The sequence below is a fragment of the Urocitellus parryii genome, chromosome 9, assembly GCF_045843805.1.
Source record: "Urocitellus parryii isolate mUroPar1 chromosome 9, mUroPar1.hap1, whole genome shotgun sequence".
NCBI lineage: Eukaryota > Metazoa > Chordata > Mammalia > Rodentia > Sciuridae > Urocitellus > Urocitellus parryii.
Window position 1 is genome coordinate 59943558 of NC_135539.1, and position 20490 is coordinate 59964047.

Sequence of the window (20490 nt, forward strand, 5' to 3'; positions counted from 1 at the left end):
ACCAAACTGGCAACAAAAATGGTGGCAGGTGATTTCCTACTAGGGACTGCCTCAAATCATCAAGAGATGGGGTCAGATGTAATTCCAAAAAAAGAATCACCAAATGCCAGGGTGATCAGTCCAAATCATTTGATATTCGAACTTAAGTTGAACTTACAGTGTAAGTTGCAATGTCCGGTGAGAAAAGAAATGTTTTATCCAGATATGTCTGTAACAAGCGGGTTATGTTATAGAGTAAATATGTGAGTTTATAGAATTTGGCTCAGGCCAAGGCAGGTTTCTGTGTATTTACAAACTTACTCAGTCTTTAGTGTTTTGAATGATAGCTTGAACAACTTTTTTTTTTTTTTAATATTTATTCTTAAGGTTTTTTTTAGGTGGACACAGTATCTTTATTTTACATTTTATGTGGTGCTGAGGATCCAACCCAGCGCCTTGTGTATGTTAGGCAAGAACTCTACCACTGAGCCACAACCCCAGCCCCTTGAACAGCTTTTTTTTTTTTTTTTTAAATCAATGCTTGAGAATGTTCAAAGCCCTGGCTGGGGTTCAGGCCTATAGATGAAAACATGCAGCTGGATGGGGCCCAGAGTGCTTTGTTTCTTCATGAGGACTAAGAAAGTGGGAGTTTGGGGGACCCTACAATTGTCTGCATATTTGGATGTAAAGTAAAAAATTAAATCCCCCAATTCAAAGAAGTTAAAAAATTAATAAGTACAGTTTGAGTTTTTCTAGTAAAGAATTATGCATTCTGAAGATAACTATTTCTGGCTTTAAAAAGTTTTTGGTATTATATATAAAAACTATCAAAAGGGTTGGGCTGGGGTTGTGGCTCAGTGGTGTAGCACTTGCCTAGTATGTGTGATGCACTGGGTTCAATCCTCAGCACCACATAAAAATAAACAGATAAAAGAATTGTGTCCATCAGTAACTAAAAATAACTATTAAAAACTACCAAAAGGGGAAATGCTTCTTTCGGTGGGGGGGGACAAAAATTAGTAATTCCAGATTTTAGTAGAAAAAAGCAGCGTAGAAATGTCATAAAAATTTAAAATTCTGTACATTTCAAATATGATTATGTGATAGATCCTTTTCTGCTTTGTTTAGCTACTTAGTTTAATTTTTTTCTGTTAATTAATAAACATTGTCTTTTGATGTCCTGAATGTCGATCAAAATGTACAAAAGAGATTCTATTCTCATGTTTTCTATAATTTAAGTGAAGACGTAATATGAAAACTTACATATTCGTGTAATCAACTATTTTGAAAAGCAACTACATATCACAGAGAGGACTTTATTTTCCAAATGTTTTATAATTTATATCATCAGTTTTATACTTAAGGAGGGGTTTTTGTTCTGAAAAAACGAACTTTCCAAGATGATTAACATGGAAGTACCTCAGACCAAGCCTCAGATAATTAAACATTGTGGTAAAAATACACGGTTAAGAACATTAAAAGTCAGGAATTAATAAAAGGAACTGTACCATTCTCTCCTTGCAGTCTTTAAAAATTGTTGTGCAAAAAGCAAAACAAAACTATTTTTGTCTTTTTGACATGCTTAATTTGCAAAATACTGGAGTCTAAGTCCTATTGTTCTGATCTCCAGAGTGTTATTATGTATTTAATACATTTCATTTTTGAAGTGAGATATAATGGCATATTCCTTTTTCCCCCCATAGTATGAAATAATATGTTTTTTCCCCAGTAACTGTTCTATTTCAACATGTATAGTCTAGGGTATTTATTTCACATGTATAACTAGGGGTGACTTGTGATTGAAAAAGAGGTCTACAATACTTTTGCAATTTTTATATTTAAAGTGTCTGTACTAAGTAGTTAGCTAGGAAGTTGGTATTTTTTCATTAAATTTTTTTTGTTTGTTTCTTAGGGTCATCCTAAAGTATGTGAAAAATTAAAGGCTCTTATGGTTGAATGGACAGATGAATTCAAGAATGACCCACAGCTTAGTCTAATATCAGCAATGATTAAAAACCTTAAGGAACAAGGAGTTACGTTCCCAGCTATTGGCTCTCAGGTAATATGTGTGTGTGTGCTATAGTTTGTTTCTATAACATAACTATGTTCAGTTGAAGTTTTCTTTTCTTTGTCCATTTTCTATGTAGTTTTTACTATTTCAGAGAAATTTTTAATAAGAATGATGGATTCAAAGGTGCCAGAAAAATGTTGTAGTGAAATATTAATGTGCTCCAACCTCCACTTTCTTACTGTCTTTTCTTTATAAATGAATTTGTTTAATATTTTGTAATTTCTAATTTTTTTGTGTAGTTTTAATGTAGACAAAATTGTTTGGGTGAGGTCACACTGACAGTCTTATTATCCTTAAAATTTAGGGATAAGGTTATGGCTTTTTTGATAGGAAGTTTATGAACATCTGTATTGAAAATAGTGCAGTGATATGAGGGTTGAATGAAAAGAGAAACACATTTTTCTTAATATGAGCTATCCTATACCTGAGTCTTTTCCCTTTCCCCTAGTAGATGTGACAGACTAAAAGGGTTAACTTCCCTCTTATACACACGTACAGACATACAAACACATATACGCATAGCACACAAACACATGGAATTTTGTAATGGGATCATCTCTGATTTATGTTATGTAGGGAAAAAAAAATCAAGGTGTATTTTTTTTTTATTCCCTTCCTGTATTTTTCTATTCTAGGTAACCATCTTTTAGGATGTCCAGCTAATCTAGGGGGCTTAAAATGTGTGGTAATTTAGTATACCATCTTTGCCTACTGTGTAGATCAGGCCAAAATATAATGAGAGGCATGAAATCATCAACAGAACACACTCAGTTGTGGAGGGCTCACCTTTGGGCTTTTGACTGCTTACAGATGTCTCCTAGATTCTCATTCAAATCTGTATAGATTTTCTTCCCAAGGTATTTCCATCTTATCTGAGTGCTCTTGTGATATGAAGATCCAGAAATATATCTGAGAGAGGAAGCAGAGGACATTTTCCTTCATAATTTAAATTTTTGGTATTTGATTAGTTTTTACAATGCTATGTCTTTGAGAAGTTATTTATTCATAATTGCTATCTGGCTTTACTAAGAATAATTGCAAGAATCTGTATAATTAAGCAATAATTTTATGTAGAGTAATCCAAGATATTATCAATTTCTTGACGAAAAAACAGTGCTTGTTTACCAGTGAATAAACTCAGTGTAGACAACCAAAGAACACAGATACATAGTGGAATTACATTTTATTTTTTCTTTCTCTTTTTTTAAATATTTTTTTTTAGTTGTAGATGGACACAATGTCTTTATTTATTTTTATGTGGTGCTAAGGATCGAACCCAGTGCCTCACACATGTGAGGCAAGTGCTCAACCACTGAGCTACAACCCCAGCCCCTGGAATTACATTTTCTATACTTATTTTAGAACTTGTTCCTTGAAATGTGATTTACTGGAGAGCATCATCAGCATCACTTGGACACTTATTAAAAATGCAGCCTCGGGGCTGGGGATGTGGCTCAAGCGGTAGCGCGCTCGCCTGGCATGCGTGCGGCCCGGGTTCGATCTTCAGCACCACATACCAACAAAGATGTTGTGTCCACCGAGAATTAAAAAATAAATTAAAAAAAAATGCAGCCTCTCCTGTGGCACTGCATACCTGTGGACTCATTTTCTCCATTTAATGAGATTCCTAGATGATTCTATGAACATACTGAAGTTTGAAAAGCAAAACTCTAGAGTAGAGGTTTCAGTGCAAGTGAAAACGACATTTCACTCCACAAATGGACTTAATCTCATAAGAGAAAGAAGTAATGATATATTTGACATGTAGCCTTGCTTGGTTAAGCTAGAATCTTAGCTATAGGAATAACTTAAGGAATGTCTAACCATTTCTCTCATTTTATAGATGGTTAAGGCACTTGTCCAGGGCCACAGCTAGTAGTTGACAGAGCTGGAACTAGAACACAAGGATAATGATTTTCAGTCCAGTGATTTTTCTCCAACCTGATCTTCTGTTTGATACAGTTTAGTGGATATGTATCTGTCCAGATTAGTCTTCAAAGCGCAACAGTTTAGTGGATATGTATCTGTCCAGATTAGTCTTCAAAGCGCAAAGAAATATAGCAAACACTGGCAAGGGCATTATTTTTTGATTGACAAGAAAAATCAGATGATTCTTTTATTCAAAATATTTAGGATATAGAGGACCAGTAGCAAAATTAAAACTGTACTTCTTTTGATCTAGATGTTATAAAATATCCCAAGCTAATTTTGTTATACTTGGTATATTTCAGCTACAAGAAATGTATTAACTAGATAAAAAACAAAATATGGTAAAAGAATAGTGGGTTTTATTTATTTTTATTTTTTTAGTGGTTCTGAAAAGTTTTTTATTGGAAACCAAAGGGTATCATGTTTAATGAAAAAATGGCTCATCTGGGTTCAGCTGCAGAATTCCCTCTAAATTTTAAAGCTAATTAATTATTTAAGTCATTGCTACAGTTTTATCAGGTTAGCTTTTTGTCGTAGCATACTTAACAAAAGTGCCTGAAAATATAAAGATTTTTCCATGTTTATTTTTTCATGCAAATACAGAAGAAAATAATGTAAAAATGTTAAGAATAGTCATACTTCAGATACCCAATTCATGCTGATAATTTCTGTTAGCACTAATTTTTGATGTACTGATAGAATTAAGTCTAGCACTCTTACTATATTATATTATTTAATGCGACAAGTATCATTGTGTCACTAAGAACTATAGAGTATCACTGACCAAGTATACTTATTCAGAAGTGAATAATGAAAACATTATCTAAATAAGTTTACAACTGGAGATGGGTCAAAATTAAGAGTGCTTAAAGTTGTATTCAAGTGAATTCCAAAAAGCTTTTTTAGAAATTTGCTTTTCTAAAAGTAAATTCTTGTGCTTTTTTAAAAAATTTTCTTGGTACTGGGGATTGAACCTAGGGGTGCTTAACCACTGAGCCACATCCCAGCCCTTTTTTAGTATTTAGAGACAGTCTTGCTGAGTTGCTTAGGGCCTTGCTAAGTTGCTGAGGCTGGCTTTGAACTGTCAATCCTCCTGTCTGAGCCTCCTGAGTTGCTGTGATTACAGGTGTGCACCACTATGCCCAGCCTGTGCCAGAGCATTTGACAGTATGAAATACATCGAGAAATAAGAGTAATATATTTTGCTCTAATGCTGAATATTTTGGCTTTTTTTTTTTTTTTAACACTCAACAAACATTTATCGAGTACTTGTAATATTAGGTACTTTTTCCCAAGGAGCACATAGTCCAGTTGTGGAGAAAGAAATGTAGTCAGATAATTATAATAGAAGCTGAGATTTATTGCCTATACTGTGTTCCAGCTACAGTTCTAAGTGTTGTGGGTATGATAATTTGAGTTCCATTTTTCTTCCTGATTGCTCTGGGGAATTACAACATCTCTCTGTTACTTTTCACAATCTGTTTGAATTAAAACGAATATTGTATCATTTGCTGTAAAAATATCAAAATCTTAAAAACAGTGTATGTCTGTTTATTCCCTGCCTCACCATGCTTGTGCTATATTTGTTAGGTGAATTACCTCTACATATATTATAAACCCCTGGAGGTGATGTTATATTTCTGTTTTAAACCCTGAATGATCCTCATCTCTTCTGATTTTGCAGGCTACATATATTAATCCTCTAAATGGGCTATGAGGTGCCCATGAAGTGCAGGTGCTATTATTATTCTCATTTTATGGATGGGGAACTTGTGCAAAGAGCTTAGTGCACCAATATCAGACTGCTAGAAAAAGTGTTAAATTTGTGGAATTTGACCTATGTTGGCCTGATTCCACAACTTTCCTTCTTGTCCACCCATACCATAGTACCTTGATTAAAAGTATTATCAGGGGGCTGGGGATGTGGCTCAAGCGGTAGCGCGCCATGCCTGGCATGCGTGCGGCCAGGGTTCGATCCTCAGCACCACATACCAACAAAGATGTTGTGTCCGCCGAGAACTAAAAAAAAAAAAAAATATTAAAAATTCTCTCTCTCTCTCTCTCTCTCTCTCTCTCTCTCTCTCTCTCTCTCTCTCTCTCTCTCTCTCTCTCCCTCCCCCCTCTCTCACTCTCTCTTTAAAAAAAAAAAAGTATTATCAGAGGAATATAGAAGAAAAAGTTTTTAGTTAAGAAGTTTAGGATTGTTTCTTTGAGAAAGTGATATTTTAGCTGTTTACTGACTCATGAGTTGGATGTGACATAGGAGCCAGTGAGAGAGAACATTGTTAAGTGGAGCAAAAGTGTGTCATAGGTATAGAAGTACCAGTGTATAGACTGCTCAGGAACTGCTAGCAGTTTCTGGTAACTGGTAGAATGATTGAACATGAGGCTGGTAAAATAGGATGGATTCTGATTGTGTGGAATGTACATAAACTTAGAAGCCATGGAAACATAAGGCTTAGAAACTTGTAATTCCAGACATGTGAATCATTTTTCATATTTGCTTACTTGTATATTGCCTTATCTATAAAATATATAGGCAGTAATATACAGTCAAAATTAATTATTTGTATTTTGGTTTACAGTGGGATTTCATGAGCATTTATGTTGTTATATATAAATTTCAGTTCCTGAAGAAAACAGCCTGGCTTTTGATCTAAAGGAAGCAATAAAATCTAATAATGGAGTAGTATTACATTTTTTAAAATCTATTTGTTTTTAAAATAATTGTCTACTTTCCTCTCCCAACCCCTTTTCTGGTGTTAGAATTTTTTTTAAATTAAAAAAAAATATTCTCTAGTCTCTTCATACCATTTTTCTGTTTTTAATTTAACCTCTTTTTATAAATCTTTGGGAATGTATTGGCTCTGTTTACTGTAAGTGTCCAATTTCTCTCAGTGTCTTTCCTCCAGTTCTGACTATTCTTTCTTCCTTTCTAAGTGGAAACTTTCAGTTTGAACGTCCATCATCTTCTGAAATCTATAGTGGGCTGATGAGAGGGTTCTTGCAAGCTCTTTAATTGAGTGTAGTGGGAAAATTTGAGAACAACCCTCAAATATTGGTTTCTTTATTTTTAGGCTGCAGAACAAGCAAAAGCAAGCCCAGCTCTAGTAGCCAAGGATCCTGGGACTGCAGCAAACAAAAAAGAAGAAGAAGATTTAGCAAAAGGTGCATTTTTAAGTCCCTGAAATATTTAAAGGAAATAGAGGACTTTATATCTAAAGCAGACATCTACTTTGTCTCTCTTCTTCAGAGGCAACTATTATCATGATTCTTTTCAGTCTGTTTTTATAGTATTTTCACTTCTTTGTATATCCAGAAAACTGTATGAGTTACTTTTTGCTATCCAACAAATTCATTTTTCATAAGCAGTACACTCTATCATCTGCAGCTTGCTTTTTCATGTATTGTGTTTGAGATTTTCACGACACAGACGAATCAAGTTCATTTGTTTTAAGTACTATATAAAATTCTAGTGTACTAATATAGCACACTTTTTCTACAATAGGCATTTGCATTGTTACTATTTTTTTCACTATAACAAATAGTACTGCGATATCCTGTATGTATTCTCTTTTACATATATGTGTGACTTTATCATGTGGCACTAAAAATGGCATTGTTGGAACATGAGATAGGTATATATATCTTCACTTTTCTAAAGGGTTGCATGATTTTTTTTTCCATTAACAATGTATGGAAGCTGTGATTATTTTTTAATCTCCTCACAGGAGTTGGTATTGTTAGAGTTTATTTTTTTGTGAACCTGATAGTTTCAAAATGATGTCCAGTTATTTATTTACCTGATTAGTGAGGTTGAGTCCTTTTTTTGTGCATGTAGTGGCTGTTCTGGTTTCTTTTTAGGTGAATTATCTTCCTTTTGAAGTTCTTTTTTTAAAATAGTGATATTTCTAAAGATATAAATATTTTAGGTATTTATCTATTGCTGTTTTATCTGTGTAAACATCTACCCTTGCCTTTTGTTTTATTAACTTTGATAATGACATGTTTTACCAAATAAAAGTTTTAGGGGCTGGCTCAGTGTTAGAGTGCATACTTAGCATACACGAGGGCATACATTCAGTCCCAGCTACTCCCCCCCCCCAAAAGTTATAAATTTTGATGTTAAATTGCTTTTCTTTTAGGATTTTTACCATTTTGTGTGTAGGATGCATTCCCTTCCCCTCGTTCTAAAGTTTTATTTTCATATTAGCTCTTTATATCACTCTAGAACAGGGGTTCAGGAAGGGTTATGGTTCCAGTTGAAGGCAGGGTAGTGAGTACATTAAGATTGTATTGCAGAGTAATCCAGTTACATAATTGTTTCTGAGAGATGCATGGTGAGGATGATCTGCATTGATGGAGTAATGGTAGAGATAGAGGAGATACATATAAGATTTGTTAGGTGAGTCTTCCCACTGGTTACAAAAGAATGATCTCTGTAACAATAAAATCCAGCTTCTTAGATACTGCCCTTGAGACTGTAATTGTGATTAAGCAGTTCTGCAGTGAGGCATGGTACTCTTGATTTCTCATGTGATTTTGATATCGTTTTGGGAACTTGCTATAGAAAAACATTTAAAAGTTAAAAGAAAATGCAAAATATTTGCTACCAAATTTCATAAAATAGTCAAGAATTTATTTTTTAATCCCCAATAATTTTAATTATATCTGTTCAATAAAAAGTCATGAATTTCTCATCAAATTTTACATATTCAGTTGTGCTTATATGAATATTATTGACAAATGATTTCTGTTCATTATATTATATTAGGATATGTTCTAGTTTCCAGCTATACTTTTGAAAAAGTAATACTTTGTTGAGATATCTTTTGGTACTTCTTTGGATTGTGGCTATATTAAAATTTTGGATATTTTAAAACTCATTATTTTTCAGCCATTGAGTTGTCCCTCAAGGAGCAAAGGCAGCAGTCAACAACTCTTTCCACTTTGTATCCAAGCACATCCAATCTTTTAACTAACCACCAACATGAAGGCCGAAAAGTTCGCGCTATATATGACTTTGAAGCTGCTGAAGATAATGAACTTACATTTAAAGCTGGGGAAATTATAACAGTTCTTGATGACAGGTAATGGTTAATTATTAATTGACTATCCATGTGAAACAATGTAAAATCCTTTGTGTTTTACATTGTTCCTATTGAATTCAATTACAAAATGTAGTCAAAATATTGACCTTTTTGTGTGGAGGATAGATTCTTAAAAGTTTTAGAGAATACACTGAATTTGTAAGACATTTATATGATTTATTTACATAGAACAGTCAGTGTATCCATGTGGATCAAAATAACTTTACATGGAATTAGACATTTACATTATCATAGGGATAGTGTTACAATGCATCTCTCTTTAAAACTGCAGCTATGGGCTGGGGATGTGGCCCAAGTGGTAGCGCACTCGCCTGGCATGCGCGAGGCACTGGGTTTGATCCTCAGCACTACATAAAAATAAAATAAAGATGTTGTGTCCACCGAAAACTAAAAAATAAATATTAAAAAAATTCTCTCTCTCTCTCTCTTAAAAAAAAAAAACAGCTGCAGCTATATGATGCTTTGCTTAAAATGAATTGTTATTGATAATGAAATATTATCAAATTTGTTAAGGTTATTTCAAGTATCACTTATTGTTTTAGTTCTTTTCTGCTGCTATAACAAATTGCTATAGACTGTGTGACTCCTAAACAACAGGAATTTTTTTTTCACATAGTTCTAGAGGTTAGGAAGTCCAAGATCAAGGCATTGTCAGATTTTATGTCTGATGGAGGGCCCTTTTCCTGGTTCATAGATGGAAGTCTATTCACTATGTGTTGTTTTCTCCCTATATTTTATTGGTGCGTTATAGTTGTACATAATAGTTGGCTTTGTCGTTGTATATTCATACATTCACATGATATAACAATATAATTTGGCCAGTATTGTTTGCCAGTGTTTCCCCTTTGTCTCCCCTTGGTCCCTTGCCTCTACTATACTCATTTCCCTTCTCTTTTTATGAGCGGGGTGCACCCCCCTCAAACACTGCCTGCCTTGCGTTTCCTTTTTCCTTTCCAAAGAAAACATGGTTCATGACTTTCTGAGTTGGTTTTTTATTTCATTTAAAATATTAAATGCTTAAAATGAATTGTTTTTTTTTGGAGAGGAGGTGGAAAAAAATTCTTCAGTTCTATCCATTTTCTTGCAAATGATGTGATTTTATTATTACTTATGGTTGAATAAAACTTCATTGTGTGTTTGTGCGTATGCTCACATGTTCTTTGTCTATCCATCCATTGATGAACGCCTAGGCTGGTTCCACAATCTGGCTATTGTGAAATGTTTTGCTAAAAACCATGGATGTGCATGTGTCACTCTAGTATGATGACTTTAATTCTTTAGGATAAATACTGAGGAGTGGTATAGCTGGGTGTTATGGTGGTTTCATTTGCAATCTTGAGGAACCTCCATACTGATTTCCATAGTGGTTGTGCTAATTTATAATCCCACCAACAGGGTAAGTGTTCATTTTTTTCCACCTCCTCTCCAGCATTTATTATTGTTTTATTCTTGATGACTCCCATTCTAACTGGATGGGATAAAATCTCAATGTAGGGGCTGAGGTAGTGGCTTAGCGGTGGAGCGTTTGCCTAGCTCCTGCAAGGCCCTGGGTTTGAGCCTCAACACCACATTAAAAAAATAAATAAATAAATAAAATAAAGGTATTGTGTCCAGCTACAACTAAAAAATAAATATTAAATAAAATCGCAGTGTAGTTTTGATTTGCGTTTATTTCCCTAATTGCTAATGATGTTGAACATTTTTTCATTTGTTTGATGGCCATTTGTATTTCTTTTGAGAAGTGACTATTTAGTTCATTTTCCCATTTATTAATTGGGTTTTCGGGGTTTTTTTTTGTTATTGTTGTTAAGTTTTTTTGAGTTCTTTATATATTCTCGATATTAATATTGTCAGAAGAGTAGCTAGCAAAGATTTTCTCCCATTCTGTAAGGTCTTTCCACATTGTTGATTGTTTTTTCCTTTGCTGTGCAGAGCCTTTTAAATTGATGTGATCCCATTTATTAGTTCTTGGTATTATTTCCTGAGGTTTAGAAGCCCTATTGAGAAAGTCATTGCCTGTGCCCGTTTGTTGGAGTGCTGACCCTCCGTGTTTTCTTAGGTGTGGCATAATTTTTGGTCTACCTAGATCTTTGAGCTATTTTGAGTTGACTTTTGTGCAGGATGAGAGGGATATAATCTTATTCTACAAAATGATAACCCAGCACCATTTGTTACAAAGGTTGTCTTTTTTCCAATGTATGGTTTTGACACCTTTGTCAAGAATTGGATGACTCTATCTGTGGGGCTTATTTCTGTCTTCTAGTTTGTTGCATTGGTTTGTGTCTGGTTTTATACCAGTACCATGCAGTTTTTGTTAGTATAATTCTGCAATCTAATACTTTGAAGTCAGATATGATGACACCTCCAGCATTGCTTTTTTGATTTAGGATTACTTTCATTATTCTGGGTCTTTTATTCTTCCAAATGAATTTTAAGACTTAACTTTTCTAGTTCTGTGATGAATATCATTGTTATTTTGATAGGGATTATGTCGAATCTGTATATTGCTTTTGGTAATGTGACCATTTTAACAATATTAATTCTTTCTATCCATGAACAATGGGATGTCTATCTTCTAAAGATCTTCTTCAGTCTTCTTTAGTGCAGTCTTCAGTTTCTTTCTTCAGTTTTCTTTATCATAGAGGTCTTAAACCATGGATAGAATTTATTCCTTGCGTTGTTATTTTTTCTAAGTTATTGTGAATGGTGTTATTTTCCTGATTTCTTTCTCAGCAGATTTATTATTGGTGTAGAGGAAAGCTATTGATTTTTGTATGGTCATTTAGTATTCTGTTCTCACATAGCAGAAGAGGTGAATGAGCTCTTTGGAGTCACTAATTCCATTCAGGAATGTTCTGCCCTTATGACCTGATTGTTTCTCAAAGACTTTACCTTGATACCATTGCTCTGGGGGTTAGGATTTCAACATAAGAATTTTAGAGGGATAAACATTCTGTAGGATTTTTATTTTCATATGATTTCTCAAGGAAGAAAAATCATGTAAACTTGAGACAGTTAACTGGAAATTGTACAAAACCTTGGTCCTGCATTCCTTCAAAAAATCTTTACTGAAGACTTGTTAGCTTTTCATGTACTAGGCAGTGGGGATACAGTGGTGAATGTGCGTACACATCAGGGAGTGTGTTTCTTGGAAAGTTGTGCTGTAAAAGGTATCCTCTTATATGTCTTCTGTTGGAGAAAAAACTTGCTGATGTGTATTAGAAAGAAAAATGATTTAGGAATGGAGATTTGGATTAATGAGCCTACCTTTATGCTAGACTGAAAGAACTCTTTGAAGTTGACAGTTTTTAACTATAAATAGGGCCTCTTTTGGGGAGAGATTTATAGCTTTTTATTCAATTCCCAAAACACTCGTTGGCCCTTAAAAAGATAAAGAACTGTGTGGTTAATACCTTTTTGTCTTCTCTAATGCCTCATTTCTTATTTTTAATGAAGATATTCTTTGGCTCCTTTATTGGATTGTTATAAATTCTAATTTAATAAGAAACACTGTAAAAAATGAAGATTTATAGAAATAAAAGTCTTTATTATTACAAAGTATTCTTTTTTGTTTATCATAGTGATCCCAACTGGTGGAAAGGGGAAACCCATCAAGGCATGGGGTTATTTCCTTCTAATTTTGTGACTGCAGATCTCACTGCTGAACCAGAAATGAGTGAGTATTTTTCATTCTGTCAACATATCAAAGATAATTTGTAATCTTCTCAATGAAATTTGAGAAATTACTTTTAAATGCTGATGTGTCTGAGGTGGGTATTTAAAAGTACCAGAAGAATAATCTAAGAATTCAAACCCTGACTATTAAGATTAATTTAACATAGACTATGGATTTTTCTTTATTATATTTATATATCTGCCTAGATGCCCTTATAAAGTGTAAAACACTTCCATTAAGAAGTGTTATGGAATTTATTCATTGTGTTAACCTGTTAAATAGAAACATATGCCCTACTTAGCTTGTTTTGTTTTAGAGATGTAGTAAGATTGTGAAAACACTTTTATAGTGTTTTTTATATACCACACATATATGTAATATTAGTGCCTCTGAGAGAAAGGGCTGTAAACTTGTGCATTGTCAGCATATGAAGTCGGCCATGTGTTGTTTCATGAGTAACAGCCAATGCACTGCTGTCCCAGCTTTGTACTTGTTAATAGTTCAAGATATAAAAAGCAAATATGCCTGTAGCAGATCTCTTTTCCCCCATGGGGAATCAATCAGCTGAAACTTTCTTTTTGTATGGTATTATTTTGCTTTATGGGGTTTGAATGGGATAAGTATATTTCTTATGTTGGAATTTAAACCATTTCTGTTTAATATGAAAGCACATAAGACAAAATGCTTAAGTGATATGATTACTTGTTCTCAGAATAAAATTATAGGCCAGTTTCCACTGGTATGGGCTAATAAAACAGTAGATTGGCATTCAAATCAAAGCCTGCCATTTATTAGTTTTCTTTGTTGAAGAGTTATTAACCTTTCTTAACCACCTTATTTATTAAGTGGGCATATATCATAGTATTGTTTTGGAGATTTGCTGGGGGATGTGTAATATTCTATTAAGTACATCTAATAGTTTAGTAAATACTACTTCCTTTCATTAATTGTGCTGCTGGCATATCCCTATCTTAATTATTACCATTCCTTTAAATTTTAAGTGACCTCATTGATATAAGGATAAATAATACAGAGGAAGTTCAAACTGGGAGTAGTGGCTCATTCCTCTAATCCCAACAACTCAGGATGCTGAGGCAGGAGGATCATTAGTTTGAGTCCTTCTTTGGCAGCTTAGCAAGACTCTGTCTCAAAATATAAAAATAAACAAACAAATAAAAAGAGTTGGGGATATAGCTCAATGGTTGAGTGCCTCTGGGTTTAATCTCTAGTATTGCCCCCCCCCCAAAAAAAAAAAGAAAGAGGAAACAAAGAAGGGAGGAGCTCATTCCTTTAGAGGTTTACGTGCCTCTTAGTATTATTATTTGGAGTTTGCCATATTCATAACAACCTTGTATTCACATATTTACAAGTTGTATTAAATGATTTTTAAAAATTGCTTTGGTGAACAAAAGAAAAATGTGCTTCTGACCAATGGTTTTCGGATCTCTTGATGACCACATTTTCATTTTAAAGTATAATGTGACTAGAAAATATAGGCTGATTTGTTGGAAAATTTTTGCCAAGACCACTGACTAAAAGTTCTTTTGCCTGGAGGATGTCATTCTCTTTGTAGAAATTATGAGTGGCTCGTCAGAGAATATATAGCTATTTCCCTATTTGGTGAAAAAGTGTGTGCTTCTTTTCCAAATGAGATTTTTCTTTGAAGGCTCAATAATTTAAAAAGGATTTGTTTTTAAGTTGAAGATTTTACTAATGTGATTATAAAACTTTTTTTTTCCTGAACAGTTTACTGAATTCTCTTAATGTGATAGCTGAATAATTTTCATTTCAGAAATAAGTTACTTTTAGTGGTCTTTTTCATGGAAAACAAAATTTTTAACAAGAGAATATTAAGAAATCTTGACTGAATTTCATAAAGTACTGTTATATCTTTTTGCCTAAATCTGCAACCCCATTTATTCCTTAAATTTCTCAGCTTGATGGAAATTAAAGAAAAAAATCTAAATTTTCTCTTAGAACTTAAAATCCTTAATGTAATTTTAAATATATCATAAGGAAAAGATAATTTTTATATATTTTACAGTTAAAACAGAAAAGAAGACGGTACAATTTAGTGATGATGTTCAGGTAGAAACAATAGAACCGGAGCCGGAACCAGCCTTTATTGATGAAGTAAGTGATTTCCTTGGTAATAGTGGTTGGTACTTTGTACTGAAATTGGAATTTTTTTAAATAATTAATTAGTTGAGTAATCTATTTTTTTGTTATAATAATAACTTAAAAAACATAGACAAAACACAGATCGCTTTTGAAATTTCCTCTCCCCCCGCCCCCCGCTATTTTTAATTCTATCAGGACCTCATTATTTTAGGTTCCTGCTTTATATTTCATGGATATACTCTTGATTTATTTAATTCCTCAACTGATGGGAAGTTTCTAGCTTTTCTTGCTAGCACAAACAGTGACATTTTTTCAACATTTTTCTTGGTGTTTCTTTAAGATGTACAAGAATTGAATTGCTGAATTGAAAGATCTGTGTGTTTTACATGTTGATACTGCCAAATTTTTCAGCAAAATAGGATTTTTACACTCACTGATTTTATGCAAGAGTACTTGTTTTCCAATTATACCCAACAAGCATAGTAAGATTGTTTGCACATTAGTGAGAAAGGCACACTTACTGAATGAATTTGTTGAATAAGCCAAACTATTGTTTCTAAAGATTAAATTGTCATTGGAATAAACCATGGTTTCTTCTTGTATTGAACACATTTGAGCTTTTGGGAAAAACTTATGCTAACTTTATGTTAAATGTCTCCATGTCATTGTTATTATCTGTAACAATGCTTACTTTCAGTGACTTGTTTGAAAATGCAGTGTCAATTTGGTGACAGTCATTTTTGGAGCCAATAATAGTGCCTAAACTTGTATTATTAGGATTTAAATATAGGCTTTTTAAATCACAATATCCTATTTACATAAGTTTTTGCTGAATTGAAGGATCTGTGTGTTTTACATGTTGATACTGCCAAATTATTCAGCATTGTTTAGCATTCTTTTAGGGGAGACGGGAGCACTAAATTTGAAGTGTGTTTTTAGAGAAATGGTGAAATTTCTGTATTATTACATATAAGAAAAAAAGATGTAAATTGCTCACTTTTTCAGCTTTAAACATGTTTGTGGTTGTCTTTTCCTGTTCAAACTTATTAATGTTATTTCCTTTTTTTGAAAAACTATTAACATAGCTGTGTTAACTTAATAGTACAATATTAAATTATGGAACTTTCAAGCCATATAGAATATTATCACCTGCTGGCCAAATTTGTAACACATCTACATTTGTTTACATATTTTCTTCTGTTACTTTTGCACTGTCATAGAATTGAGTAACCTCGGTAGAAATAATATGGCCTGCAATGCCTAAAATATTTACTCTCTGGCCCTTACAGAAAAAAATTTTCTGATCCCTGGGTATAGATCGTTTTAGAAGAATCTTTTCAGTTCTTTCTCATTTTCCATAAATACTGTTTCCTAAAATTTATCAAAGTACTGACCCTGACACTGTAGGTCATTTCTTTTTCTCCTCTCCTTTTATAATTTCCCTTTGCCTTTGTTCTTTGTACAGAAGAAAGCCTTACCCCTGGCTCATCTTGAACCTTACTGTGGTGCATTGCCTTACAGTATAAAAATTTACAGGGACCATTTCAAATATTGGAGTTGGTGTTAAGAAAGTAATGACAAATGACTGAGTAAAATAGATCAGATGGTTTTATATATTTTGCTACAGAAAAAGAAAAAAAGTGGGAGGAACAAATGGAATTGTCAACTAGTAGATAATTAAACATAATTTTTAATGATAAGCCACTATAATCCCTGGTGTTAAATGCAGAGGATACTATAAGGACTTAATGATGATGCTGTAAAAGCTTCTATTTTATGAATAAATATTTTTGTCACTTCTACCTGTAAAAACAAAAAAATAAGAGTGGAATCAGTGCCGATTGCTGGATTATTTTATTTTCTAAAAGTTGAAATATGTTATTTTGACCCATAGTAATCATTAACTCATACAGATGAATTTAATACTTGGAGCATTGTCAGTTTATATACATAATTTTATTGCGAGGAAATTTGATATAGTCATAAGTAAATGACTTTCAGTTATACTACACTAAGATAAAAATTTGTAGGGATAGGGCCCAGGTTGTGGCTCAGTGATAGAGTGCTTGCCTAGCATGTGTGAGGCACTGGGTTTGATCCTCAGCACCACATAAAAATAAAAATGAATAAAATAAAGGTATTGTGTCCATCTACAACTAAAAAAAATTTCAAAAAAATTGAGTGGAAATCTGATGAGTTCAAAGAGAAAAATAAACAATTTGAAATTCCTAACAAAGATGGTTTTATTTATTTATTTTTATTTTCATTCTTTGTGGTGCTGAGGATCTAATCTAGGGCTTCATAGGCAAAACACTTTAGCCCTGAGCCACATCCCCAGCCCCAGACTGTTTTTTAAATGCATATCTGTAAAAGCAGAACTGTTTTATTTGAGATGCCAATATTTAATGACCTGGCAGTCACATCTTTTGTATTATTTTAAACTTGTGAAGAAAATGAAAAATCATCTCTAAAAGATGTAAATGTATTTATAGATAGTTTAGCATTCTTTTAGGGGAGACAGGAGCACAAAATTTGGAAAGTGTTCTTTTAGAGAAATGGTGAAGACTGTACTAACAAAAAAGAATCAGGAATAAAATTGTCAGGGGGAAAAAAGTAAAAAAAGGAAAACACAAAATAAATCCTTAGAGCTCTGCTTACAAGAACAGTTGTAATAGAGCTGAGTGAAGTATTCATGACTTGAGTTGTTAGTCATAATACCCATCTTGAGAGAGATATTACACCTGCCCTGTGTGTCTAAGCTGCAGCAGCTACAAAGCAAAGTGAAATCCTCTATCATGATATAAAAGATTGAAGAACTCACACATTTAAGTTTAAATGTGGTTCTGTTTCTTCTAATTTTAGAGAATATCTGTTAAAATACATAGGAATAGCGCTCAACTGTTTACACATGGTATTAAAGATAATACATGGGATACTAAAACATAAAAGCAAAATTGAAGTTTCTATAACTTAATGATGAAAGTTTTATGTCCCTTATCTAGTTAAAGAAGTGAAAACATAATGTTGCATAAAGTTCAGTTGTTTTTTATATTAACTATTTAATTCCTGTAGGATAAAATGGACCAGTTGCTACAGATGTTGCAAAGTACTGACCCCAGTGATAATCAACCAGATCTCCCAGAGCTACTTCATCTAGAAGGTAAACCTGTTTTCTGTTTACCTTGCAAAGAGAATAATTGGAGGTTCTATCTATTGTTCTGTTATAGATTTATTTTTTATTTTTTTGGTACTGGGGTTTGAGTCCAGGGACGCTCAACTACTGAGCCACATTGCCAGCCCTTTCTTATATTTTATTTAGAGACAGCGTCTCACTGAGTTGCTTAGGGCCTTGCTAAGTTGCTGAGGCTGTCTTTGAACTCACCATCCTCCTGCCTAAGCCTCCTGAGCTACTGGGATTACAGTTGTACACCATCTTGCCTGGCACAGTTATAGAATGGTTTTTAAGAATGATTTTAAACAAAACATTTCTCAGTCTTACTGTTTTTTTGGTGTGGTACTGGAGATTGAACCCACTGGTGCTCTACCACTGAATTACTGAGCTGCATCCCCAGCTCTATGTATGTATGAATTTTTATTTTTGTGAAAATAAAAAAAAGTCTTTGTAAGTTTTTGTAGCAGGCCTCAAACATTCAATCCTCCTGTCTCAGGCTTCCTGGATCACTGGGATTTCAGGCTTATGCCACTGAACCCAGCTTTACTCTGACTCTTTAAAATGCAGTTTAAACCTTGGGTGAAGTTTGAATTCTCATACTTTTTATCCAAATTAAACTTTTAATTCAATATTCTAGAATTTTATGAAATGAAAAAATTCTTAATTTTGAGATTAGTTTTATAGATTAAGTTGTCACTGTCATATTCTGAGAAAATGAGTTTTGGATTCTGTTGACTAACGTTAATTAATATTAAGTTTATTGCTCCAAATTAAATCTTTTATTATTAAAATTTTGTAATTATGTATCAATGGTTCAGTTTCTTTTATTACATTTTCTTATTTCTTCAAATCTTGTTATATTAGCAATGTGTCACCAGATGGGACCCCTCATTGATGAAAAGCTGGAAGATATTGATAGGTAAAAGAACATGGACTATATCTGTATTGTGTATATTTGTCCTTAAAACTGTCTCTATAAACTTCAGAGTGAGCTCTATTTGCTTTCACAGAAACCATTCCTTATTCAGTTGTTTTCAACTAGATGTGGGGAATTGGACTCATTTGCCCTTTTTAAAAGTGAGGATTTAATTGACTCTCCCTATATTCTTTTTTTTTTTTTAAACAAATAAGAGTTAAGTAGCCTACCTGGCATTACCAGAGCCCACAAATGATTCATTTATTAATAATTGGAGAAATCTTAAGTATTTCAGGGTACCGTCAATTGTAATAAATTATATTTCCCCTCAGCACAGTACCTAAATCTTAAACAGTTTTGGTTGCCTTAGCACTAAAATACAAGATAATTTTACATAGGTTGAATCTTTAATAATGTCTACCAATATTAATTTTTGCTATTTTGATATGTCATAGTTTAGAATATTTTATCATTTAAGTAAGCAGTTATGTTTCAAATTATTGTGTAATGTTTCAGGAAACATTCAGAACTCTCAGAACTTAATGTTAAAGTGATGGAGGCACTTTCATTGTATACTAAATTAATGAATGAAGATCCCATGTATTCCATGTATGCAAAATTACAGAATCAGCAGTATTATATGCAGTCATCTGGTGTTTCTGGTTCTCAGGTATGCTTTTAAAAGCTCAAGAATATTGTTTTAACTTTTCTAATGCATTTGAAATTGCTGTAATAGCTGTATTTTTGTAAAATATGAAATTTTCTAAAAGTAATGTTTAGAGTGAGAATAAAGTTTAATACAATTTTTTACTCGATATATGCAATTTATAATATATTAAATATACCAGTAGTTGTATTGCTCTTATATAGCAATAGGCAGCAAAATCAGCCATCAATCTTTTTATTTTATTTTATTTTAAATAGTTATTTTGGTTCTACTCTAGACCATTGAATAAGAATCTTTAAAGTTGAGGACCTAATATCTACATATTTTCAAACTTTGTATATAATGATTTGGTTAAGAACTGTAGTTTTATCAGTTTTTTTAAACTGTAATTTATTGAGTCAAATTTTTAATTATTACTAAGTTTTTCTGAGTATCTACTATTTTTATTTTACAATGACCTGATTATACGAAGTGTTCTTTCACAAAAATAATAGAGAGTACCAGGAAACTTTTGGATTGTTGGATGTTCATTGCATAGATTATAGTAATGATTTCACAAGCATGTACTTATCGCCAAACTCCTCAAATTGGGTACACTACATATGTACAGCCTTTTGTATGTATTATCTCAATATTGTATTTTTTTTAAAAACCCACAAATTAAAATGTACCATTTTCAGAGATGGGAAAATTCTCTTAAATATCTAATGACTTTTAGCAGCACATAAAGGAAAACTTAAATGCAATGGGAAAAATGGAATTGAAAAACTGTTAACCAACAAAATGTAATATTTTCATATGTTTTTAAAAAGTTGCTTAAAAGGGATTTCCCCCTTTTTCACATAAAA

At 32.9% G+C, this 20490-nt stretch overlaps 1 protein-coding gene across 1 annotated transcript in view; it reads left to right on the forward strand.

Annotated features, from left to right (window-relative positions):
• Positions 1 to 20490, forward strand: part of Stam (signal transducing adaptor molecule) — a 63761-nt gene that overhangs the window by 34582 nt on the left and 8689 nt on the right. The window contains exons 5-12 of the mRNA XM_026407746.2: positions 1892 to 2038; positions 7057 to 7147; positions 8877 to 9069; positions 12672 to 12766; positions 14811 to 14899; positions 17960 to 18047; positions 18924 to 18978; positions 19492 to 19645. Coding sequence (XP_026263531.2) covers positions 1892 to 2038; positions 7057 to 7147; positions 8877 to 9069; positions 12672 to 12766; positions 14811 to 14899; positions 17960 to 18047; positions 18924 to 18978; positions 19492 to 19645 — 912 coding nt within the window. The remainder of the gene's footprint in view (positions 1 to 1891; positions 2039 to 7056; positions 7148 to 8876; positions 9070 to 12671; positions 12767 to 14810; positions 14900 to 17959; positions 18048 to 18923; positions 18979 to 19491; positions 19646 to 20490) is intronic.